This window comes from Microcebus murinus, chromosome 12, assembly GCF_040939455.1.
Source record: "Microcebus murinus isolate Inina chromosome 12, M.murinus_Inina_mat1.0, whole genome shotgun sequence".
NCBI lineage: Eukaryota > Metazoa > Chordata > Mammalia > Primates > Cheirogaleidae > Microcebus > Microcebus murinus.
In genome coordinates, this window is record NC_134115.1 from 90,858,511 (window position 1) to 90,883,878 (window position 25,368).

At 62.5% G+C, this 25,368-nt stretch overlaps 1 protein-coding gene across 3 annotated transcripts in view; it reads right to left on the reverse strand.

Annotated features, from left to right (window-relative positions):
* Window positions 1–976: 976 nt before the first annotated feature.
* RALGDS (ral guanine nucleotide dissociation stimulator) overlaps window positions 977–25,368 on the reverse strand; it is a 45,350-nt gene continuing 20,958 nt past the window's right edge. The window contains exons 1-18 of one of the 3 annotated variants that reach the window (XM_012744113.2): window positions 21,334–21,630; window positions 12,448–12,558; window positions 11,377–11,570; window positions 10,762–10,821; window positions 9,884–10,077; window positions 9,196–9,686; window positions 8,716–8,931; window positions 8,347–8,450; window positions 7,892–7,976; window positions 7,580–7,648; window positions 7,129–7,215; window positions 6,756–6,788; window positions 6,344–6,465; window positions 6,064–6,159; window positions 5,572–5,773; window positions 5,135–5,377; window positions 3,999–4,113; window positions 977–2,024 (exon numbers count right to left, since the gene is read on the reverse strand). In XM_012744113.2, the coding sequence (XP_012599567.1) occupies window positions 1,849–2,024; window positions 3,999–4,113; window positions 5,135–5,377; window positions 5,572–5,773; window positions 6,064–6,159; window positions 6,344–6,465; window positions 6,756–6,788; window positions 7,129–7,215; window positions 7,580–7,648; window positions 7,892–7,976; window positions 8,347–8,450; window positions 8,716–8,931; window positions 9,196–9,686; window positions 9,884–10,077; window positions 10,762–10,821; window positions 11,377–11,570; window positions 12,448–12,558; window positions 21,334–21,516 (2,781 nt within the window). In that variant the 5' untranslated portion in view covers window positions 21,517–21,630 and the 3' untranslated portion in view covers window positions 977–1,848. Of the gene's footprint in view, window positions 2,025–3,998; window positions 4,114–5,134; window positions 5,378–5,571; window positions 5,774–6,063; window positions 6,160–6,343; window positions 6,466–6,755; window positions 6,789–7,128; window positions 7,216–7,579; window positions 7,649–7,891; window positions 7,977–8,346; window positions 8,451–8,715; window positions 8,932–9,195; window positions 9,687–9,883; window positions 10,078–10,761; window positions 10,858–11,376; window positions 11,571–12,447; window positions 12,559–21,333; window positions 21,631–25,368 lie in introns of those variants that run through there. The other 2 variants (XM_012744111.2, XM_012744114.2) reach the window with 2 other exon arrangements.

The following is a 25,368-nucleotide window of genomic DNA, read 5'->3' on the forward strand; positions in this document are numbered from 1 at the left end:
GTACAGTCTCCTGTCTCCACAGTGACTTTTCCAAACCACGTTTGCCCAGCTTGTATTTGTATTCCTTGTCGTGTGTAGTCACAGCCATTTCTGTCCCGTTGTCCCTGTTGTCAGCCAGCCTGTGACTTGACAGAGGTTTTCTTAGCAGCTGAAATTCAGCAGGGTCTCCCTTCATCAACCGGTCCCCTGGCTGTGCTGCATCTGAGCAGGTTCCAGAGTGCCAAAATAGTTGATTCTGATCAATTTTTTTCCCAGCTGAATGGTTGATTCCATGGAGAGACTGAAACTTGAGGCCTCCTACTCTGCCATTTTCTGTTGTAAATGTTATCTTTAAAAGATATGCAGGCCGGGCAGGGTGGCTCATGCCGGTAATCCCAGCACTCTGGGAGGCCAAGGCGGGCGGATCGCTCAAGATCAGGAGTTTGAAACGAGCGAGACCCCGTCTCTACTATAAATAGAAAGAAATTAATTGGCCAACTAATATATATATATAGAAAAAATTAGCCGGGCATGGTGGCACATGCCTGTAGTCCCAGCTTCTTGGGAGGCTGAGGCAGGAGGATTGCTTGAGCCCAGGAGATTGAGGTTGCTGTGAGCTAGGCTGATGCCACGGCACTCACTCTAGCCAGGGCAACAGAGTGAGACTCTGTCTCACAAAAAAAAAAAAAAAAAAGGACACCCAAATGTCAGAGGTTATTGCTATGCCCTGTGAAAACACCTCCAATCTCTAGCCCCAGGGGTACTATGGGACTGTCTCAGTGCATTGCCCAGTTCAGTGACACGGAAATGAACATCTGCTCTGTGAAAGGTGGACTTGTGTGCTCCCTTCAGTGTGCCTGCCACTTTTTTACTTCTTCTGCATAAAAAAAACCTGACAGTCCTGCAAGATTCCTCACTTGAACATGGAATGTGAGAGTCTCCATGTCATTTAAATTGTGATAGGGAATGAAAGAACAAAACCACAAGGACCAGGCGGTAGTAGAAACAGGATTTTAATATAATATTCAAGTCTAGCATTTGCTATTTACAACAAATAAATATTGCCCCTCCCCAATCAGTAAACATTTTTTTTTTCCTTTTTATACAAATATTCAATCGCCTTCCCACCCCAAACCCTCCTTCCCCAGCAACCCCCGTCCCGTGTGGTCTCGGAAAGCCCAGGATGCAGCGGTGAATGGCACTTGCAGTGGCGTGAGAGTCAACATGGATGGGACGCAGCTGGGACTGTCCTCACTCACTGGGTGAAGAGTGTGGTCCATGAAGAGGGTTTCTCTCTCCTCTCCCGGGGGAGGGCTGGGGCAAGTGGTGGGCGAGACTCCCTCACTCTCGGTTGGCCCTGATGATGGAATCTTTGGTGCAGCCTAGAAAGGCTAGAGTGGCGGGAGGAGGGGCCAGGACCCCTGCAAAGGTCACGGGCCGGTGCCCGTGGGCACGAGGAGAGAACTGCAGTGGTCAGACCTGGTGGGTGAGTGGGTGCTCTGGGGTGCCTGTGGCACAGGTGGCAGTGACCCGCACCTGGGAAGGTGTCAGGGAGTGTACAGAGGCAGTGCCCAGGGGCAGGCACCATGGTACCAGGGCACCTTGCCCATTGGCACCGCTCCTTGGCAAAAGTCGGCTAGTCCTCTGGTTCCAGAGAGCAGAAGGCACCTAAGGCAGCGAGTGGTCCGCGGGAGGCCAGGTCAGCCCAGCACGCGGCAGGCGTCAATCCCGGCAGCAGGAGAGGTTCGGGATGGAAGTGGAGTCTGGGGTGCCCTGGGCTGGCGGGTGGGCGGCGGGTGCCCGGCGGGCCTAGGCCAGGGTAGCCTGTAAATTCTTAGCTCCCGGCCAGCCAGACCCGGGGAGACGCCCTCAGAAGATGCCCTTGGCAATCTTGAGTCCTTTCTGCTTCATGCGGGGGAGGGTGGAGCTGGCTCCGTGCTTGACCTTTGCCCCTTTGGCGAAGTTCCGCTTTTTCAGGACAAAGTCGTAGTTGGCGGCAGAGTTCATGGCATAGAACACGTTGGCGTTCTCAGGGATCTTCAGCTCTGGGGAGGGAGGGGCAGAGGGTGGTCGCCTGTGTTCCTGGGGGCCCCACTGCCCGAGAGCCCCTGCGAGGACAGCCCTGAGATCCCCCAGTCCTGCTCCAGGACCACCAAGGACCCCCCTCAATGACTCCTGCCCGAGGACAGACTCTGACAAGACCCTGATGCGGCCTAGCGGTGCTTGTCTATAAAGGGCTCTCGCGGCCGGGCGCGGTGGCTCACACCTGCAATCCTAGCACTCTGGGAGGCTGAGGCGGGCGGATTGCTCAGGGTCAGGAGTTCGAAACCAGACTGAGCAAGAGCGAGACCCCGTCTCTACTATAAATAGAAAGAAATTAATCGGCCAACTAACATATATATATATATATATATATATATATATATATATATATAAATAGCCGGGCATGGTGGCGCATGCCTGTAGTGCCAGCTACTGGGGAGGCTGAGGCAGGAGGATCGCTTGAGCCAGGAGTTTGAGGCTGCTGTGAGCTAGGCTGACGCCACGGCACTCACTCTAGCCCGGGCAACAGAGTGAGACTCTGTCTCAAAAAGGGCTCTGACTCCGAAACTCCAGCCTGGCCTGAAGCTGGCGGTGAGTCACCCTGTCCTGCCTACACCCTGTCCAGCTGCAACAGGCTTTCTAGGACCTTGACTACTTCCCCTCCATCCGGCCCTACTCGGGACAGGCCTCCTGCGCCGGGTTCCAGGGCGGCCTGCACACCTCGTGGGGCCAGGCACCGGCAGGCACACGTGCTCTTGGCTCCCGCCGTCTCCTCTGGCCCAGAGCCTGCCGCAGGGCTGCGCGGGGCTGGATCCGTGCTCTTGCCAGGCGACACCGTGTGGCCCTGACTCTCGCTCCTTAACCTCTCTGGGCCTCAGTCCTCTTTTTCTGTAAGACGGGGTCACACCTACCTTGTCTGCCTAACCAAGCTGGTGTGAGACACTGCAGGAGGATTTAAAATACACCCTCTAGGGACGTGGGAGCCACTGCTGACTGTCCGTGCCAACGGCTGGGAGTGGTGCTCAGTTCATTGGAAAGAAATCAGAGTGACAGTGACAGCATAGTTAACTTTCACGGTGCGTGTCTATACCATACGCTTCCCTCTCCGTTACACGGACAGGCCTGACTCACTGGCTACTTTATCTCCATTTTGGGGTTGAGAAAACGGGCACAGAGGACTTAAGGGACTCACCCAAAGCCTCCGAGCCCATGGCCCTGGCTGAGCCCGTACTCGCTCTTTGATACTTCCCGTTTCCTGGCTCTAGAACACTGTGCTGGCTCCCTGGTAGTCTCTGTTTTGTTTCAGTGTCAGACACTCATGGATTTTAACATTTGATGCTCAGTCCATGGCAGTTGCAATGTTTCTGAAGCACATATTTTCCTGTCTTAGTCAGAAAATGTCCTTTGCCATGTGCCATCTGGCCACCTTGCCCCAACAATGCCTTTTTTCTTTGCTACATGTTAGCTTTTTTTTAAGCAAGGGCCTCGATCTGTCACCCAGGCTGGAGTGCAGTGGTGCAACCAAAGCTCACCCCTAGCTCCTGGGCTCAGGTGATCCTCCCACTTCAGCCTCCCTAGTAGCTGGGGCTACAGGGTGCCACACCATACTTTGCTAATTTTTAAAACTTTTTTGTAGAGATGGGGTCTTGCTATGTTGCCCAGGATGGTCTCAAACTTCTGGCCTCAAATGATCCTCCCACCTTGGCCTCCCAAAGCGCTGGGATTATAGGTGTGAGCCACTGTGCCTGGCCTAATGTTAGGTCTGAACTGCTTCTTCATGCCCAGGGTAGGGGACTCGCAGGGAGGTCCAGCAGCTGCTGGGGGCAGATGAGGAAACACCAGGGGAGCCCGGGGCTGCCCTGAGAACGGTGCCCACCTGCCCCTGAGAGTGAGTTTTCAGGGGCCAGGGCCTGGGGCTGGGGTGTGGCGCTGGCCCAGCCCACCCCATCACCCGCCTGTCTGGTTCTCCAACTTACTCCGATCGTCTGAAATGATCTGCACCAGCTCGTAGTCCTCTGGCTCGTCCTCATCCAGGTTGTGTTTGTCCATGGCCTTGCGGATCACGGCCGGAGCCTTATCTTGGCTGGTCACCTGGATTGGGAAAGGGGCAGGCTATCAGGGCCCCCTGGAGTGTTCCCCTAAGTGCAATGGCCAAGACCCTCTGGAGTCCCTTTAGCACTGAGGACAGGGGCTCACAGCCTCTGGCCAGGTGCTGGGTCCAGGGGGCCCTTGTCACCTTCCCATGCTCCCTGAAGGAGACTTCCATGTGATGAGAAGGCATCTTTCCCAAGGGGCTCCTACAAGAGCCTGCCACCTGCTCCCATGCTACCCTGGGAAGCCGCTTGCCCCCAGGGGCAGGGTAACAGCCCCAGTGAGCCTGGGGGACGCCTGGGGGTAAGAGAGGAGGTGGCCAGGTGCCCACTGTGGTCAGCACAGGCTGATCCCTGGCTGCCTGAGCCCTGAGGGCCAGAGATACACATGAGACTTAGACCCAGGGTCACACAGGTGGCTGCTTAATGACAGCCTTGTCAGCTCCTAGCAGCAAGAGGCTCTGAGCAGGGTGGGCGTGTGACGGGGTGCCTGACCCAGAGTGTGGGGGGACTTGTCTGCAGCAGAAGCCGGGGAGGACAGGGAGGGCCCCCCCCAACACCCACGCACATCCTGTATTTCCCACTGGCTCCACCTCTAATCCTGTCCAGACTGACACTGCTGGTCATCTCTAGCCTGTGGCAGCCACTGCTCTCCTGGCTGGGGCTGCCCCAGAAGTCTCCTAAGCAGCCTCTCTGGCACCAGCCCAGCCCCAAAAACAAGCCAGCAGTCGCTCGCTGCCCACCTCTGCTCCACCCTGCAGCGGCTCCCCCTCCCTCCACGAGAAGGTCAAAGTCCTCAGGGGCCCACACAGCCCAGAACCCTGATGCCAAGCCATTGCTCCTCTGCCGCCTGGTGCCCGGCCCGGCTGCTCCCTCCCTCCCCGCGGGCCAGCCCCTGGCGCCCACCGCTGTCTCCTTCATCTCTGCGTCTGGCTGGCACCTGTCCTGCCTGCCCCTAGAAGGTGACCCCAGGAGGGCAGGGGCGGCACACGGCGCTCCACAGTGCTCGACGTGCTGCTCACCAGGATGCTCTTGTACATGTTGCCGTTGTCCACGTCCAGGCTGACGCGGATGATGCAGCAGTCGCCCACCTGCTGGTTGTAGAGCGGCAGTGAGGAGCCGTGGCCGCAGACCCCTGAGACGGAGCGCTTGTGGGTGCGTGTGGCGGCCACGGGCGTGGTGGAGGCCGAAGAGGATGAGGTGCTGCTGGAGGCGGAGCTGATGCCCGAGGTCTCCGGAGACGACTGGGACGCCGACTCCCAGAACTGCGGGGGTCGGCATGTCAGCAGGAGCCTGGACCCCAAGGGGGCCCCCGACACGGGCGGCCAGCTGGGGGGGGGGTCCGGGCAGCCGTGCTCAGGAGCTGGGGCTGCTTGGCCCCTGCGTGGGTGCAGGGTGCAGAGCCGGCACCGGGGGTGGAGGGGCGGGGAAGGGCGTTGGGGGGAAGGGCGGCAGTCACCTTCTTTTCCTGGCCATCGGGGGACTCCGGGACAAAGCTCACGTTGATCTCCTCCACGTCGGAGCTGGAGGAGCCGGCGGAGTGTACGCTGAGCGCGTCCGCGAAGTCCCCGCTGCTGAGGTAGGGCCCGCACCTGAGCTGGTCGCAGGACTTGGAGTGGGAGCTGCCGCTGGTGCTGAGCTCTGTGCTGGGGGCCTGGCGACTGGAGGAAGGGCCTGCTTACTTGGGGGCCTCCCCAAGGCACCCCACCGCACACTCTGCACCCAAGGCACTGTGACAAGTGCCTGATCAGTCACAAGGACCCTGCACGCTCCGGCTGTGTGGCGGATCATTTAGCATCACCCCAGTTCACAGCGGGAGAAACCAAGGCCCAGAGAGGTGAGGGGACTCTCCCCGTCACGGAGCCAGGCAGCAGCGGGGTGGGACCCCAGGGCCTGCCTGACCCCCAAGCCCACCATTAGCCCCCCAGCTCCTGCCTGTGTGGGCGCTTACTCGCTCCACCGCTTGACGATGGCCACGTTCTTCTTGGTCTTGAGGGTGTTGCCGGCCGACTCGGAAGGAGGCTCCAGCTCGCACGACAGGGTGTAGCTGCAGGCAGAGGGCAGCTGTGTCTACAGGAGGCCTCGCTCAGTCTCCTCCCAGCACCAGCCCGGAAGCTGGAGGCCGAGCACCCGGGCCGACCTCGGGCACAGGGGCCACCACTGCAGGCTCTCTGGAGCTGGCCTCAGGGAGCGCCCGTCCTTGCCACCCCTGGTTCCTGCCCCGGCCTCACCTCTCTGTCTCGCTGAGCCGCTCCACGGCCCGGAACCAGGCCCGGAAGTGCTCCTCGGGCGCGATGCTGTAGTTGTTGCAGGCTGACTGCAGCAGCTTGATCTGGGCGATCACTTCGAATTCCTGGCGCCAGAGGGGAAGACAAGATGGTGACGGGGCCTGGCAGGGGCCAGTCTTGGGGTCTTTGCTCTTGGGGTGCCCTCCTTTCCCTGCTCCCATCTGGGCCTCCCTGTTCTTAGAGCTGGGCCCAAACAGCCACTCCCCAGGAAGGAGTCTTGGATTCCAACCTCCTCCGGGAGGGGACCCCCTTCCCTCCTATCCAAATGATCCCATAAACCTAAGAGCGAGGGGGATGGGACCCGTGTCTGCCCAGGTGGGTCTGACTCCCACCCCTCCCCCAGCCGGGGACTCACCTTCCTCCTCTTCTCGAAGTTGATCAGTCTCCCCTGGAAGGCAGACAGTGTCCATCAGAAGGTGCCCCCAAGACGGGTACCCCCCTGCCCCCCCCGCCCCCCACTGCACTACCAGGAGTGCCCACCAGGGGGCAGGGCGCATAGGGTCCTGGACTGGGTGGGTTCTGGGCATGGGTGGGGCCTGGGCCAGAGGCTGGGGGGGGGGGCTTCTTGCCAAACCCTCCCTGGGGACAGTGGAGGGACTGCTCGCCCTCGCTGCCAGACCACCTTCCCGCCCGTGTCCAGTTTGGCCAAACCCTCTTACAGCTCTGGTCAGTCACCACCAGGCCCCAGCTGCCCCACCCCCCACTGCCCCAGCCCCCAGCTCACTCACATACAGATAGTCCTTCATGGCAGTGTCCAGCATCACCAGGTCAGTGAGGAACGTGCCCAGGTAGGGGACGGTGCCCTGGATGGCTCCCTACAACGTCGGGGTCGGGGGCGGCAAGTAAGTTCCGAGGCCCCTCCCTTGGAGGCTTCTCGGCCTCAGCCCCCACCCCGCACTTGGAGCAGCCTGGGGACTTTCACCAGCCTCCCCCAGGCCCCATCCTGGCCTCCACAGACCCCAGACTCCCTCCAGCCGTCTCCCAGCCTGGCTCTGGGCAGAGGGTCATGTGGCCCGCCCCAGCCCACCCTGAGCCTGCCCCGGTCCCCTGCTCTGGTGGCTGCAGCTGGGCAGGGAAGTCCTGCCAGGGTCCAGGAGGCCTCGTGGGGCGTGCCAGGCAGGGTGGCAGGGAGGACAGGGCTGGGGGCCGCCCCACTGATCCCCCCTCGGGCAGACTCACCGTCTCCTTCGGCCGCTTCTGGGCTCTCTTGGGGTTCATCTCCAGGGTGGCAAACTTGGAGGTCCCCTCCTGCCAGGGGTGACGACGAGGTCAGCAAGATCCTCCTCCCCTCAGTCCTCACCCTGCACACCCCTGACCTCGGGCCCCTCAGCGCCTGCCTCATGGGGCCTCTGTGCCCCCACCTGCCCGAGGGCAAACAGACACCCCTTCCCCTGTGTCCAGACCAAACAAAAGGGCCTGCAATTTTCCAAAGACACTTTCTTGGTGAGATGCTCGTGCTCCCCTCTTCACCCCGTCCCCCGCCGCCCCCACCTTGATGAGCAGCTCTCTGCTCAGCGAGTAGTTGTTGTCATCCGAGAAAATCTCCGACAGCTTCTGGAAGATCCGGAAGCTGTCCCTGTGGGAAGGGCAAAGGAAGGAGAAAGTTGGGAACGGCGCGAGCGCAAACCTATTTCACTTAACAACTCACAGATCCCAAACCGCCCAGGTGAGTGGTTCCCGACAGGCTCCAGGGGGCTAGGGAGGGGCCTTCGCGTTGGCACGACGGGGCCCCCATTCCCACCAGGGCCCCAGCGGGCACCGAGCTCTGTGGCTACAGCGTCAGTGCCACAAAGTCTCTGACTTGGCTCAACCCGCGCCCGGCAGGCAAGGAAGCTGCACCCCGACTCAGGCAACAGGGTCCCTGCCCTCGGAGATCGTGGCCTCCCGAAGCCTGCAGGCTCCCTGTGGGAGGCCCCTGGAGCCGCCTTGGTGACAGCTGTGCCCACCTGGACACCTCCTCCCACGTCTTCTTCAGGCGGTGGATGGAGTTGCTCTGCAGGGCGGAGAGCACGGCGTGGAGGGACGAGAAGTTCTTGAGGACGCGGCACTCCTGGGCAGGCGAGAGAGCCAGCTGCGGTCCCCTCGGCCGGGCCCCTTCCAGACGGGCGCCCCGGGAGCCCCCCTGGGACACGTTCGGGACGCAGGGCGCAACACCGAGGGGGGGATTTTGTCCCAACCAGAGGAGGACGTGAGCGTCCGGCAGTGGGAGGAGAGGCCAGAGTGGCCGGGACAGGAGAGGCTGGGGCCTGCGTGGGGCAGGGGCCAGGGACATCCTGAGGGCAGACGGGGGTCCCCGGGCCCCTCCTGCAGCGTACCCTGGCCACCTCGATCCAGTGCTCCACCACCCTGGCCCTGTCCGGGGCCTTCATGCTCCGGTCCCCGAGGCAGGTGGTGATGACGCAGTTGGCCACGTTGTTGAACTGGGCGACGGTGGCGCGGATGGTGGGTGCCAGGTGCTCCTTGCCCTTCTTGTCCCGCTGGGACCAGATGGAGCCCAGGCAGTGGTAGGGCACCACCTTCTTGAACAGCTCCTGGGGAGGAGGGGAGGCGTCACGGCCCTGCTGCAGAGGGCTGGGCAGGTGCTTGGGAAGCTGAGGATGTGGCTTGAGCCCTGTGGGGTTAAGAAACTTGCCCGTGCCACCTGGTCTGTAATGGTGGGGCTGGGATCTGAACCAGAACGCTGGTTCTGGGCCCGCGAATGGCAGGAGCAGGCAGCAGATGCCCAGAGGAAGGCCTGCCCCGCCCCGCCCCGCCCTGCCCCGCCCTGCCCTGCCCTGCCAGACTGAGCCGCTCACCGCGTCCATCAGCGTGAACTGCTCGGCCACCAGGTCGGGAGGGAACACCAGGAGGTGAGGCTTCTCCTCACTCAGCCCGTTCTCTGCAGCCGCAGGTGAAGGCCAGGAAGGCTCCGAGCACGGGGCCGGCGTTGGAACTGGCTCTAGCTCGAGAGTCTGTGACGGAGCTGGCTCCGGCTCCGGAGCGGGTGTGGACGCTGGCTTCGGCTCCGGAGCTGGTGTGGACGCTGGCGCTGGCTCCGGAGCTGGTGTGGACGCCGGCTCCGGCTCCGGCGCTGGCATGAGAGCTGACACCAGAACTGGCTCCAGCTCGAGAGGCGGCGCTAGAGCGACCTCTAGCCCTGAAGCTGGAGCTGCTTCCCGCTCTGGGGCTGGCGCAGGCTCTGGCTCTGGGGCTGGCGCTGGCACGGGGCTGGGTGCTGGGGCGGGCGCCGGAGCTGGCTCTAGCTCCAGCGTTGGTTTTAGCGCTGGCACCGGAGCTGGTGAAAGAGCTGGGGGAGAAAATTCACGGGCGTGGCAGTCTTTCCGAGAGCCTTCCCAGAGACGCAGCACCCGCCACCTTCTGGAAAAGCCACCCGTGCGAGCCCACCCCAGGATGCCCTGCCAGCTGCGGCCCGGGGCCTGGGTGCTCTGGGCTGCTCTGGGCTCCTGCCCAGCTCGCGTGTGCCAGCACCGACCCCATCCTCACCCTCAGGCTCTGCCTCAAGGGGCTCCGAGTGCTCCAGCTGGGCCAGGAGCAGGTGGGCGCGGCGCTCCAGGTCTGAGCCGGGCATGTTGAGCTGCACGTAGGCCACCAGCTGCTTGAGGCAGGGGAAGTCCGGAGGCTCACAGAAATCCTCCGAGTACTGGTCCAGCCAGGTGCCCAGGATGGAGGAGATGGCGCTGGGGGCAGGCGGCGGCAGCAGCGTCAGAGGCCTGGCCTCCCTGGCCCCGGCCCGCCCGTGGCTCCATCTGGAGGCCAGCCCGCCCAGCCCGAGCCCCCTCGGCTCTGCAGAGCCTCGGTGGAGGGAGCCCTTGGTCAGCGGTGTGACCACCTGCCCCCTCCTTCCCGAAAGGCGACACACTCCTCTTCCTATCTCCCGCAGCCTTTCGTACTGGAATGTACCCTCCATGAGGGATCCGTCCTCCTGCCTAGCATTTGCGGGTCCCTGGGGATACCTCCACCTGCAGCCCGCGTGCTTACACGCTGCCTTCTCGGTGTGAGCTGCGTGCAGGTGTCGTCTTCCTGCCGGTATTATTACTACTTTCCCAGAGAGTGGCTGCGGCCGGCCCCTGAGCACTCCCTGAGTCCCCGTGAGCCCCGGCTGAGCTCACTGAGGATCGGGGCAGCATGCGAGCGGGCTGCTCACCCCTCCTGTCCCGCCGGGCCCCCTGGCTCAGGGCACTTGGGCAAGCCGAGCAGGGACGAGACCACCGTGCAAATGGAGTCTCAGCCTCCCCTCCACTCCCCAGGGCGGCTGGGACCCTGTCTCCAGCTCTCTGTTTTCTCTCTTCCTGAAGGCAGAACCCCAGACACCCCCACCGTGGAGACAGGAGGTCCCCCACGCTGGCCCAAGGCCCACTCACTTTTTAAGCTGGTCCTGGGGTCCGCCGTCCTCATGGGAGTAGGGGAGGATGCAGCCATATCTAGAGGAGGCCGTGAGGGCGTCACATCTACCGTACCTGCTTACGACGTCTAGTGTTACTGCCTGGCTCTCCAGCTGCAGTGGGAGCCCAGGAGGGCAGCAACTTTTTCTGTTTTCATCAACTTGTGCTAAGGGTCTAGAAAGGTGCCCGCACGCAGCAGGCACTCCCTGTTTATTTACCGAATGAATGAGCCCCACCCCACCCCTTCCCAGGTATCGTGGCTCCCAAGCCCCCCAGATGAGGTCTGTGACTGCCTTGCTTGACAAACGGGCAAATGGCTTTGCCGAGGCCACACGCCGTGGGCAGGACCAGGGGCGGAGGGCTTCCTCTCGGGGCAGTGGGGAATTGGAACGCGAGCCACCCGGCCCCACGCAGCACCCACCGGGGCCAGGTGCGGGGGAGGCCCTTTCTGCGGCTCACCCCACCCAGCCCTTACGACAGCTCTGGCAGGCGGGTCCTCGGGGCACCCAGTTCTCCTGTGGAGAGCTGAGGCTCAGGGAGGTGACGTGATATTCCCAAGACCCGCCGCTGCGCCTCGCAGGGACGGGCGCTCACCTCTTGAACAGCAGGTCCAGCACCTGCTGGGTGGTGGTGAAGGCTCTGTAGGTGCACAGGAAGATGGTGACGTAGGACAGGTCGCTGCCCTGGAAGGCGGGCACCAGGTGCTCCACCAGCTTCTCCAGCGTGCCCGCCTTCACCGTCCGCACCTTGCAGGTCTCGTAAAGGTTCAGGGCCGACTCGTTCTCATACTGGGTGGGACAGAGGGGGGACGGGCAGTCGGTGGCAGCACCACGCATCTCCAGGAGGGCTAGAGGCTGGAACTCCCACCCAACGCCCGGCCCCTGACCGGCGCGAGGGAAGAGGCGAGACGTGAGTGCTTCCAGCGGAAAAAGCTTTGGAAGCAGCGTTAGAGGTGTGGCAGTGACTCAACCACCAGCACCTTCAGGGCAGTTTATCGGCCGAGTAATGACAGTGCTGCCCCGTAGCCAGCGCGTTACGCGAGCGAGTCCTAACAAAACACCCCCATTCTAGAGACGGGAAACAGAGGCTCATCCCAGGGCGGGAGGCACAGGACGTCCCCTGCGGCACTGCCGGAATGGCCTCAGAAAGGATCGCGTCCTGGCCCCACAGCAGTGGGGACGGAGCCGCAGAGGTGACCGGCCTCCCTCTGGAATGTCACGCCGCAGCTGAGCCAGGCCCCAGCTCCCCACCCGGGAGGGCCTGGGGGCGGCAAGTTGCAGAGAAGGGCGTGTGACGGCCTGAGTCACGCTCTCTCCGGGTAAAGTCGGCCCTGCTACGCGAGATGCTGTGTGAGGCTGGGAGAAGGCGTGGGGACGGTCAGGCTGATGGCTGTGTGTCGCACACCTGGGGACCGGAGTCACACAGGAAAACCCGTAGCACTACATGAAAACATGTCTTTTCTGACAATCGTGGACGTGTGGCAACGGCGCCTTTGCAGCTGGCCAGGCCTGGGCTGGGCCCTGGGGACTGGGGGTGCAAGGGCCTGGATTCCTTTGGGAAAAGCACGCTGGGCCCTCCAGCGGGAAAGCTCTGGGAAGGGGCCCGGCGGAGTCGCCGGGGCGGTACTGGGTCCTGGGCCCGAGTGGGGACCCGAGCCACACTCACCCCGAGCCAGCGCTGGCCCTTGCTGGCACCGTGGTGCAGCTGCACCCTGCGCAGGGAGATGGAGTAGACGACCCCGTTGATCAGCTCCTCGCCGATCTCCTGTGTGGAGCTCTGCAAAGACAGTGCCCGTGGCCGGGCGCCTTGTCAGGGGCCTGCTGCAGGGGGGGACACCCTGCAACCTTCTACACCGGACTCTGGCCTGGGGCGACAGAGGACGACAGCTCCGGGGCTCGGGTTTAACCTCAGGGCAGAGGCTGCTGTCCCAACACTGCCCTCCCCACCCGGCCCCCGCTACCTGGGATGTGAACACGATGGGCCCACGCAGCTTCCAGGCCCCCAGCGACCTGCTCCTGCCCAGGACTGGCCCACTCCTCAAGCCAGCCCCTCCAAGACGGGTATTGTCACTCAGCCATATCACAGGTGGGTAAATGGAGGCCGAGCAGAGCAACTGGCCCGAGGTCATGCACATCAGGTAAATGGTGCAGCGGGGACCCTGAGGCTCAGGCAGCTGCACCCCTGAGAAGGCATCTCCTCACACTCCTCCTGCGCCCAGCCCCGGCCTCTGCTGAGCCAGCAGCAGTGGGCAGCTCCTCTCGGCCCAGCCCTGGAGTCAGCATCACGGGTCTGGGGCATCCCTGACGGCCACATCGCGGCCACTTCCTTCCCTTTCTGCTCATTCATGCCTTGTGCCTCTTGGGCAACCGCGGAGTTCCCAGTTCCCCGTCCGTCACCACGTGAGGGGGTGTGCGTGAACGGGGACGGCGACAGAATCCGGGCAGACGCTGGCTTCCACAGAACCCCAAGCCCACGGGGCCCTGGCTGGGACAGGCAGGGGTCATCTGGCTGCTGTCCAGATCCCCGTGCAGAAAGGAAAGGTCCTTGTTTTAGGAGACAAAGACACCCCCGGTCTGGCAGGCTGGCCAGGGGCCACATCATCGGGGCCGGCCAAAGCCGAGCCACTCGGCCACATCTGCCCGTCTGCCTGGTCCAGGGAAGGGGTGAGCTTGCCGTGGGGAGGGGAGCCTGGGGGCAAAGATACCGCCTCTGAGGCTTTAGGGGGAGCAGGGAGGTACGGGGTCCCGCTGCAAATGGAGTCAGCACCGGGAGCTGAGAGAAAGTGCTGACTCAGCCTGGGCCGCGCTGCCAGACCCGCTGCAGGGCAGGGCCAGGTGCCCAGCACGCCGCGGGCTGCGCCCACCCTCAGAATCCACTTCCTCTGACCTGAGGTCGCCCTCCCACGCCGGGCTTCCTACCAACTGGAAGGCCGCAGACATCACCCTGGGCTCCTGGCCCTCCGCCCCCCTGGAGGAGAGCCGGCCCTGTGTCTTGGAAGTTAGCAGGGAACCGCGGGCCCACCCACGCCCCTGAGCGGCCCACGCCTGGGGCGGTCTGGCCCTCCCATGCACAGGAAAACTGAGACAGATGCGCACTCTCCTCTATCCCGCCTGGCAAATCTCTCCCCTGCCTAGAAAGTCACCCCTGGGAAGGGACAAGCTTCAGAGGCCACAGTGCCCAGGGCCCCTGACCACCCCGGTCTCCTCAGAGGTCAGAGTCTGCCTCCTGCAATGGCCAGCAGCTCAGCTGGGAGGGTCTCTCCCGCTCCTGGGGATTTTAGCCACATCTGGACCAGCTGGGAGGCGGATGGCTGCCTGGTGGCCCATGTCACCGGCAGCACAGGTCTCACGCAGGACCTTCCTGCCTCAGGACGCTGGACTTTAACCTGGGGACCTGGCACAGCACCTGCTCCCACCTGGGTTCCATCACTGCCTGCTGGACATAAGTGTGTCCCCAGCCAGGCCCACCCACAGGAGGGCTGGGGCCAGGCGGCCACCCCCGCAGCTCCTCAGTGAGCCGTAGGCCTTGCTGGCAGCCCAGCAGCTGGCCCAGCCCTGCAGTGTCATGTGATCCCTCGCCCTGCCCCCACCCGGGGGCCCTCTTCTGCCAGCCAGGTGGAGGGGAGGGGTGCAGGCAGGACGCTGAGAGCCACGCATGCCTGGGATGGGGGAGCAGCCACCCTGCTGCACAGATGGGGAGATGCTCCGGCCCCAGGGGGCCGACCCTGTCTGTGCTTTCCCGGTGCAGCAGCGGCAGGCCTGACACAGACTGCAAGAGCGCTGCTGAGCACAGACACCGGTTCACCGCCTGCCCAGGGACAACAGAGGCGCTGGCTCCACCGCCCTGGGGCTCCAGCAGAAAGTGCAGGCCCCTCTTCCAGGGGCAGAAAAGAAAAGCAACCAACAGTCCTGGCATCTGTCCCTGGGACCCGCTGGGGCAGGAAGGGCAGCGCTCTGGCCCCCTGGGCCACCCTCTGCTAGCAGAGCAGACAGCCCGCGTGGGCAGTGCCAGGCCCCCAGGGCCCTGCAGGCAGGACTGGGAGCTCAGGGGGCGGTGGAGCAGAGGGCCCGGCAAACAGCTGATGCGGAGAAAACGCCTCCCCTGAGGGCAGGCGTCCAGGCAGCTCTAGGCAGAGTGTTAGGAGAAAAGAATGCAGCATGCCTGGCTGTGTCCTCAGGGGACACTCCCGTCCCACCCCCAGCCTGGCCCTGGGACCCAGTCGGAGCAAGGCCTCTGAACACACTGCCTGGCCTTCCACCTCTGGGGTCAGTGCGGTGAGGGGGACATGGTGCCTCTGGGGCCCTGGCGAGAGGCCCCCACACCCCACTATCCTTGGGCACAGCCTGGAGCCCTGAGGACGAGGCAGGGAAACTGGGCTTGGGTGGCGCCTGGTCAGTGTGTCACTTGATCAGCCTTCTCAGGGTGACAGGTGAGCAGGAGGCCGTGTCCCTGGCTGGCAGAGAGAAGCAGCTGTAGGCCAAGCCCGGATGCCCTCCAGGTAGAATGGGGGTCTTGGGTGCCCTTCGGGGCCAGACTAGCCCTGCCATCTGCCCAGCGGGCAGTCCACGCCTGCACACGCACAAGGTGCCTTCTCTCCTCCAGGCTCACACACACACACGTTTCCTTGGTAACGACAACTAGGGGCCCCTGGCGCCCCATGACTCTAGCCACAGGCAGTCGGCCTCCTCCAGCGGGGCCCTGGCCGAGGGCAGAGGCGGAGGGAGGAGAGGGCTTCCGCGGCACGCTCCGTGTCCGTGTCCGGCCCTCCCGGGCCTGCCTGCAGAAAGGCTCAGTGCGCTCAGGTGGGGTGGGGTGGCTCTCATGGTAGTGCTGCATGAGCATGAAATTTCCCTCAGGGACCTCATGCACCCCTCTGAGCTGCTGCCCAGGTCCACCGAGTCACCAAAGGTCGCCCCAAGGCCCTCGCCAGCCACCTGCGGGCATCCCATGCCTCTGGGCACACGAGCCCCCTCCCCAGGGCCCGCCGGACCACAGAGCGCCGACTCTCATGGAGCGGTCAGACCCCCGGCTGCGCTGAGCCCTCGGCCTCAGTGCGCTGGTCCGTGAGCTGGGAAGGTGGCAGCCTGTCTCCAACCGGCAGTGGTGGGGTCAAGAGAGAACGCGGACGCCCAGCGACTGTGGGACCGACAGTGGCAGCGGGCAGCACCTGGCACACACTGGCCCCCAGGAATCAGTGATGAACACTGGCGGGAAAAGCCTCGAGGGAAGCCTCCCTGAGACCTGCCTGAGGCCTGGGCACCTGGAGGACGGCCACCTTAGAGAGGATGGGTCACCCTAAAATCCTGCAGGCAGCAGCAGCTTGCTGACTTTTTTTTTTTTTTTTTGAGACAGAGTCTCGCTTGTTGCCCAGGCTAGAGTGAGTGCCGTGGCGTCAGCCTAGCTCACAGCAACCTCAATCTCCTGGGTTCAAGCAATCCTTCTGCCTCAGCCTCCCGAGTAGCTGGGACTACAGGCATGCGCCACCATGCCCGGCTAATTTTCTATACATATTAGTTGGCCAATTAATTTCTTTCTATTTATAGTAGAGACGGGGTCTCACTCTTGCTCAGGCTGGTTTCGAACTCCTGACCTCGAGCAATCCGCCCGCCTTGGCCTCCCAGAGTGCTAGGATTACAGGCGTGAGCCACCGCGCCCGGCTAGCTTGCTGACTTTTTAGCCTTTTGCTCGAACGCAGAAGCCGAGACATGAAGCAGGACTGAGAGGACCGCTCGCTCTCTGCGCAGCCCCGGGCTCCCAAGGTCAGCGAGCCCCATGGCTGCTGCACACCATCCCCACGGACACAGCTGGCGACAGAGTCTGGGCAGGAGGTCAAGGAGAGTGTGTCCGGGCCACGTGAGAACCCACGACTCCTCGAGTCCACGTCCTGGCTCATCTCTTTGACCATGAACCCCAACGAGGGAGGGGGGATGAAACGCCGAGTACCCACGACTCTCCTGCCCTCTGCCTGTCCCCAGTTCCAGCGCGTGCCCTGCACCCTGCACCCCAGGGCATGGACGGGGCCCAGCAGGGACATGAGGGCAGCCCTGGTGTGGGGGGCCGCACTCCTGGTCCCCTGGCACCGCAGCTCACAGAGGTGGCCTCCCCAGGTCTACACAAAGTGCCTGGTTGCCAGGGCAACCAGAGAGCTCCATGACCCCAGGACATGGAGTCTGGTGACCAGCCATTCCATCTCTTCTGAAACCCTCTGTGCCAGGCCTGCTACTCTCGGACCAGGAGAACATGCCTCCAGTGCAGGCGGGCAGACCCGGCCCCGCAGGTCAGCCACAGGCTTCGCCCACGCCCGGCCTCCTGTCCATTCACGCTCAGCTCCAGAATGTCAGGCAGGCAGGCCACCTGGGGGCCAGGCTGGAGGGAGGTGTGGCTAGTGGCAGCCGAAGAAGAGGTGGCCTGGTCCCAATGGGGTGCAGGGTGGAGCAGGCTGAAGGTCCAGGTGCAACACCAACACCGATGACCACGGTGTGCAGCATGTGCGGGCACTTCCTGGGCGCCAGGCCCTGCATTTGGTCCTCGCAACACCCTCCCACAGGCAGGCAAACAGGCGGGCAGGAACTCGCCCAGTAGGGAGCCAGGAAGTAGCCAGCAGGATAGGGATTTGAACCCTGGCCTGTAGGGACACACCCAGGCCTGACTGCAGCCGCTGCCAGGGTCACAGCCCCAGGGCAGAGTCCGACCCCATGGGGAGGAGGGGCCAGAGACAGAGGAAGGGCTTCCTCAGGTTGCACAGCAGGTTGGAGGGAGGGAAGGTCTGTGGACATGCCCTGGGGGAGAGGCCTGGGAGACACCCACTCCCCGAGGTGGCCCGTAAGACCCAGGCCAAGGAAACCGAGTGCTGATGGAGCAACATGCCCCAGGAGCCCAGGGCACGGGCACCTGGAAGGTTCAGGCCACTGCCCTGGCACCTAGTCAGAAAATATTAATCATAGCAGCTGCTCCCTGTCCAGCCCTGACGCTGTGCCAGGCACTGTGCAGACTGCTTCTCAGGTCTCCTGACTCACTGGGTCCTCACTGGAACCCTAAAGGAAGAACTGGCATCGCGTCCATTTTACAGACAAGGAAACCAAGGCTCAGAGAGCAGGAGCACTCAGTCTAGCTAGGGCTGCAAAGGCACCAAAGGGTCCTTTTGAGGAGAGAAAAACCGCCAACGCTACACCCTCAGCCAAGAACGTCCCCAACGCAGGCCCCTAACGCAGGCCCTCGGCGGGTCCTCCTGCCCTGCGTGCTGCAGCCTTGGACTGTCATGCCCCTCCCTCCCTGGCCCACGGGCAGCCAAGACGTGCAGAGGTGGGGATTCGGGTCTGCTCAGAGTTCGGCTTCTCCAGCCCAAGGCGGCAGGCTTCGACTTCTACCTCTTCATTCGCTTTGCTGGAGCTGTGTGTCCAGGAACACGGCGTTTCTGGGGCTGCAAGGCTGCGGGCCTCACCATGGGACAGGGTGGCCACAGCACGGCCGTGCCACGCCGTGGGAGTCGCCTGGGCAGCTAGCCAGCAGCCCCTGGGAACTTGTCCTCAGCTGCCTGGGCGCAGCCTCCTGAAACAGCCCCACCGCCTCCTTCAGAGCTGCCAGCCGAGGGCAAGCGACAACCCCCTGCCCCAACCCCTTCTCACCGGCAATGCAGACGGGGCCTGGAAACATCCGACCTACGGGCTGAGAATGGGACGCCAGCCCTGCCGACGGGCGGTTTAACCTCTCCCAGGGATGTCGCCCGCTCCTGCTCCAGGGTCATCCCTGAGCCTCCCGGGAATCAGACCAGCATGCCCAAGTGTCCCCCACCTTCAGAAGGAATAAGGACTCAGTACCAGAAAGCCTGGCCCCCCACCCCTTCTCTTCTCCTGGGGCACTCGAGGAGTAAAGCAAGAGTGGAACCCGAGGGTCTTGGGGTCGGCCCCTTTGGCGAGGGCCAGGAAGCCGTCCTGGAAGATCACAGTATGCGCGCTGGAACACACGCAGGAACGCAGGCTGAGCACAGGCTGTGCCCACCCAGGGACGGCCTCTGAGCCTCCAGTGTCAAAGATGTTGCTGAGCCCTGGGAGTTAAACCTAAGACCTGCGCCCAGTGCGAGCAGGAGATGAGAGCAGGTGGGCAGGAGGCTGGAGGGAGACTGTCCCCGTGAATACCGAGCAGCCCTCCGCACCCACACACTGCCCTCGGGCCTGCGCCGCCGCCGAACAGCTCGTGCAGTCTAATCGTCTGTAGCGCCTCAGCAGTTCTGTCTGTCAAATGGCTGGGACTATTCGACCTCACAAGGACATGATGAATGCACATTACCGCGGGGGCTCCCAGGACATGCTTGCTCTTTTTAGCTAGTATTTTAAGCCTGTGAGGTCCAGCTGTGGACTGGCTTCCTCCCGGAAGTTCCCGTGTCCTCTGGACCAAAGCACTTTCCTTTTCCTCTGGGCCAGAAGCATCCCTACCCCTTACCCGACCAAGGGGTTTCTGGGCTGCCTGGCCGGGCCACTCCAGCGAACTCTGCCCTAGCCTTCTCTGACCCCTTACGGCTCCTGCACTCGGCAGGCACCCCACACAGCACACAGCCTGTGTTCATATTCTGGCAGTGACCCTTCTTGGCCGTATGGGTGTTCGGGTCACGGGCTTCACCTCTCCGGCTGTCAGTTTCCTAGAAGGTAGGGTTGGCACCTCAGCCGGGTGGAATGAGGTGGTGGTGGCCACAGCTCTTGCCTGGCTGACGCAGTGGCCTGCTTGGAGACAGGAGCATGGAACCTGACCTCCAGAAAGCACAGGATTGCGCAGGCCAAGCTGGGTCTGTGGTGGCTTGGCTCAGAATTGAGATGACAAGCGGATGCCCAGATGTGCGAGGACATCTGGCAGCCCAGAAAGGGAAGGACTGGGTGGAGGCTTGGTGGGGAAATAGCGGTGGGGGGGGGGAAGGAAGGCAGAAACTGCCTGGTGGTTTCCAGAGAGGACAGGGACTGCAAGTGGGCCGCTTTAGCTCTGGCACGCTTCAGCCACCAGGAAATCAGCCCAGGATGGGGACGGGGGAGGTGCTGGCAGGAGGGACAGGGACTTCCCCAACCCCTCCCCTGGGCCCTTGGTAAATGGTCATTGTGTTCGGTTTCCGGCAGTGGCCTCCTCTCCTGCCTGGACCCTGGCTTTCCTGCCTAGCCAGAAGCTTCCCCTTTGATTCTGAACGGCCGCCACAGGCTGGGCGAGCAGAAGCCCTTTCCCAGCCCCCTGGCAGAGGTGGAGCCCAGCTCTGCCTCTCCCCAGGTCCCTCAGGGATGCAGACAGACAGAGGGTGGAGAGAAAGCGGCCCCACCCCGGCAGGAACCTGCCCGGCCCCTGTGAGCTCTCTGCAGGCCAGGACCCTCCCAGCACACAAAGCGAGAGCCGCTGCCAGGCGTGATGAAAGCCAGATGAGCCCTGGGCTGGTGGCAGGCCTCCCCCTTCAGGGCTCCCTCTCCAGCTGCCAGTGAGGACCAGAGCTCCGGGTGGATGAGTGCTAGGGAACACTCCTGGTCCAGCCACCTGCCTCACTCAGGAGGAAAGGGTCTCCCAGGCCTGGGGTTCCCCAGCAAAAGCTCTCCCCAAAGCTGGGCAGAGAGAGACGCGCTTTAGCCAGGCCTGTCTAGGAACTGGGACCTGAAGAGGCTCAAGACCCAGGCTGACAATTACATACAACAAATTGTGGCCTAAAGTGCCGACAGGGACCCTGTTTACAGCACTCGGGCTGGGGACCTTCACTGCTAAGGCTTTGCCTAGCCAGAGCCCTGACATATGTCCTGAGTCCCCGACCCAGGATGGCCTCTGTCCAGGCCCCACACCAGGCAGAGCAGGGAGAGGGGCCATCTCTGAGTCCCACTGCCTCGGCTGCATGGAGTCTGGTGCACAGTCAGGCGGGAGGCAGGGGGCACTACCCGGTAACCAACCCATGGCCCCCTGTCCAGGGCACACAAGAAACAAGAGTCCCAGCCCTCATCTAGTCACCCCTGCCTGCGTCTGTGACAGGCACAGAGCACCCTTCTCTGAGCCCTCTCAAGCAGGGACAGAGTCAGGGTGCTGGCGCGCTTTCTAATCAAGCAGAAACAAGTCGTGCGAGGGCTTGAGAAGCCCTGGCCCCCTCACAACCAGACACGTAGCCCCACAAGCTGGAGGCCCGCTGCTCCCCAGCACTGCCCTCACCCTCCTCTGCGCAGCCCTGATGTCTCCCTGTCACCAGACCCATTCTGCCCCAAGGGAGGCGCACTGGAAGGGCCTGGGGTCCCAATCACCTCTAAGGATTCTAGGACTCTGCCACCCTCCGCCACCTGTCCACACCCGCACCCCTAAAGCCTAACTGCCCTGCAGGCCCTGGGATGGAATTGAGGGGGGCAAAGAACCGAGCTGTGGTCCCTGTCATTTGGGGCGCGCTGGCAGCCCCCGAGCCCGCCGTGCCGGCCTGGCGCTGGAGCAAGGAGGGGGTTTCTGCGGAGGGACCCCCATGTGGAGCGGGCCCCCAGACCCCAGGCGCGCCCCGTGCTGCTGCGAGTCGGGCCCGGGCCCTCCGACGCCGCGGGCGCGAGCGCGCTCACCCACCTCCAGGCGCGGCAGGTCGGGGTCGAGCTGCGTGAAGCTGTGCAGCACGACGGGGCAGCTGCCGGGCGCGCCCACCTCCAGGCGCACGGCGTCCCACACGCTGCGGCTCCGCCGGGAGCCGGGGAACAGCGGCTCGGCGCCGCCCGCAGGCCCGGCCGCCTCGGCCCACATGAGCTGCACCATCGGCGGTTCGCACGGCCGGCCGGGCCGCGGAACCCGGGGCGGCGCAGCCGCGGGGCCCGGCCAGCGCGGCGGGGGCGGCGGCGCGGCCCGCGCGGCTCGGTGCTGCCCGCGCTCTGCGCCCGCGGCCCGGCCCGGCTGAGGTCAGGCCGGGGGCGGGGCCTGGCGCGCCAGGGGCGGGGCCTGGCGCGAGGGGCGGGGCGCAGAGGGGGCGGGGCCGTGCGCGCGAGGGGCGGGGCGGAGAGGGAGCGGGGCCGGGCGGGCGAGGGCCGTGCGCGCGCGCCCGCCGCTGTCAGGCCGGGGGCGGGGACGGGAGCGCGCGGGGGCGGGGCTCGGGCAGCCGAGGGGCGTGTGCGCGCGCACCCGCCGTTGTCAGGCGGGGGGCGGGGCGGCCGAGGGGCGTGTGCGCGCGCACCCGCCGTTGTCAGGCCGGGGGCGGGGCCGAGAGCGCGCAGGGCCGGGGCTGGCCGTTCCCACGGGTGCGACGCGGTCCCGAGTGGCGGGCGTCGCGCTGGCGGCGTGCGCGTAGGTGTGAGGTGTGCGTGTGCTGATGTGCGCAGGCAGCTCCCCCAATTCTACTTAGGCCTCTCCCCAGCTCTGGGGCCTTCCACCAGTTGCTTAACCTCTCTGAGCCTCAGTTTCTTCGTCGGGAAAGGCGGGTAATGGACATGGCTCCCTCAAAGGGCAGTGGGGAGCACATCAGGTAACTGCCCTCGGCGAGCCTGCGCCCGGCCGTGCGTGGGGAGGCCGCCCCGCACTACCCCTTTCGGGCTTAGGGACACCCTGGAGCAGGGAGGGGTCAGATGACACGCTGGGCAGGGCAGGGGTCTCGGGCAGCTGGAGCCACGGGAGGCTTTAGCACCCGTGGTCTCAGGGCAGCAGTCAGGGTGGCAGCGAGGCTGCTGGGCCCAGGCGGCAGCAGGGGAGGGAACTCTCTCCAGAAGCCACTAAGGTTGGAGGGCAGAGCCTGGAGGTTCACCGCAGGGTCAGGAGAAGGGCTGAAGGAAGGGACCCTTCCACGTGTCTGACCTGACTGCCCTGGCCTTGGAGGCTGGTGATCGCCTGCAGCAGCCCTGGCAATGCCACCAACCTCCCCAGGTCTGGTCTCATACCATGGGGCCTCAGTTTCCCCACCTGTAAACAGAGGGCAAGACTCTGTAAGTGTATCTTGCGCTCCTACAGCAGCCAAGCCTCAGACACCGTGCCCCCGGGTCTGCCTAACTGAGAGGGGAGGAAGCCGGGGTGCAGGGTATGCCTGTAGAACCAGACCCACACACAGGCGCACGACCAGCAAACCTAATTCACAAAAGTCACAGTGCTTACTGCTGGGTGTGCATATACATTTTTCATTTTACTTCTCTGAATTTTCTAATTTTTCTAAAAGCAATACTTTTAGAATTAGGTATATGTAACCAAGGCTGTTCTTGTTTTATTTTTTTTAAAAGCAAGATGGGGGCCGGGTGCGGTGGCTCACACCTGTAATCCTAGCACTCTGGGAGGCAAAGTCAGGAGGATCGCTCAAGGTCAGGAGTTCCAAACCAGCTTGAGCAAGAGTGAGACCCCGTCTCTACTAAAAATAGAAAGAAATTAATTGGCCAACTAAAAGTATATAGAAAAAATTAGCCGGGCATAGTGACACATGCCTGTAGTCCCAGCTAATCGGGAGGCTGAGGCAGGAAGATTGCTTGAGCCCAGGAGTTTGAGGTTGCTGTGAGCTAGGCTGACGCCATGGCACTCTAGCACAGGCAACAGAGTGAGACTCTGTCTCAAAATAAATAAATAAATAAAATAAAAAATAAAAAAATAAAAGCAAGATGGGTAGATACGTTTTGGGGTGGTGATCCCTTGAGGCTGTTTGGGAAGCCTCCAAGCTCTGCCACCACGGAGGGTGGGGTGGGTGGGGCACCTTTAGAGGAAGGAGGTCCCCACAGGGCGAGGAAGGGGTGACCTGGAGACTGCCCTCTGGCTCTGAGCTTCTCCTCCCATCCAGGGGCCAAGCTCTCAGTGCCTCCAGGAATTACGAATGCAGCACCACCCTGTCTGCAGGGACTTTATCTCCTTTCTCTGCTATCTCGCTCTTGCAGAGATGGGCCTGGAGCAAGCCTTAGGGAGAAAGCCCATGGAGGGCAGGTGGGTCATGAGAACGCAGAGGAGTCACCGCCTCTCTGCCCTTGATGGTCCACACTGCTGGGGTGGTGGTGGGTGGGGCCCCAGGATGCTGGAGAGGTGAAGAGTGTGTTTATCACCCTGCACCTCAGACACACAGGCCAGGCTGCCTCCCACCCGACTACCTGATGGCATCTGCACGGCAGGGGGCCCTGCCATTTATTTACTTAACCAGTCCCTCTGGTTGGTGTCTGATTTTACAAAGTTCCCCTTCCCGCCTGTTCGCCCTGCTTTGGGGCTCCCCTCCCGGCTCCTGGCAAGCCTGCACACCACTCTGTCTCTGCACAGGTGTGAGAGCACATGCGTGCACACCCCTCCCCCCCTTAGTTCCCAGGGAAGCCCAGCCCTACCCGTCTTACTCTAGGGTCGCCTCCCTTCCCCCCAGGCCAGACAGGTGTCTCAGGCACAGTTTTCTCCTTTGCTAATGAGACAGCGCAGGTAAAGCACCCTGCACAGGCCGCAGTGCTTGGCACCCCCAGATCAGGTGGGCCCGAGGCTCCGCCCACACTGTGGGCAACAGGGGTTGAGATCCACTGGACGCCACCTGCGTGCAAGGCCCCGTCCTGAGGCCTCATCTGTCCTCTCTCGAAATCCTCCCCCAAGCTATGGGGAGATCCCTTACTCAGGGTCAGGCCACCCCAGGAGATGAGGGCAACACACGCCACTTGATGGAAGGACAGAGCGCCACTCACCAAGTGTCCTCGCCAGAACCCGAACCTAAATCCATCCAGGCCACTGCATGTGATCACCTGCGGGAATGCCAGGGGACAGGGGAAAACGTTCAACACACCACGAGGACGCTACCCACAAATTCCAGGCTGTGGGAGCCTCTCCTCTAGGGACGGGACAAAACATCTGGTTTCTGCAACAAATGCATCTCAGGGGAAAATAAAGGGAAGCTCTAGCTTAAGAGAAGGGAAAGAGACATCAACCAAATGCAATGTGTGGATTTTACATGGTGATTTTTTTTTTTTTTTTTTTTTGAGACAGAGTCTCACTCTGTTGCCCTGGCTAGAGTGCCATGGCGTCAGCCTAGCTCACAGCAACCTCAAACTCCTGGGCTCAAGCGATCCTCCTGCCTCAGCCTCCCGAGGAGCTGGGACTACAGGCATGCGCCACCATGCCTGGCTAATTTTTTCTATATATATTAGTTGGCCAATTAATTTCTTTCTATTTATAGTAGAGACGGGGTCTCACTCTTGCTCAGGCTGGTTTCGAACTCCTGACCTCGAGCGGTCTGCCCGCCTCGGCCTCCCAGAGTGCTAGGATTACAGGTGTGAGCCACTACGCTCGGTCTTACATGATGATTTGAACAAGGCAACTGTTTAAAAAAATAACTATGAGACGCTTGAGATTATCTGAACACTACTGGATATTTGATGACATGAGACATCTTTTAGTGTGACAATGGCGTTGCAGTTACTTTTAGGTGTGACAATGGCGTTGTGGTTACTATTAGAATCACATATTGGCTATTGGTGGACAGAACAATGTGCCTGGATTTGTGTAAACACCATCCCCCGGGGAGGCTGGGAAGTGGGGCAGTAAGGGGTGAAATGAGAGTGGCCCTCTGCTGCTGATCCTTAAAGCTGGGGTTCTTCATGCCATTTTCTCTATTTTTGTGTCTATTTAGAGTTATCCATAATAAAAACTATAAGAAGAAAAAGGACACAACACAGCTTAAGTAAG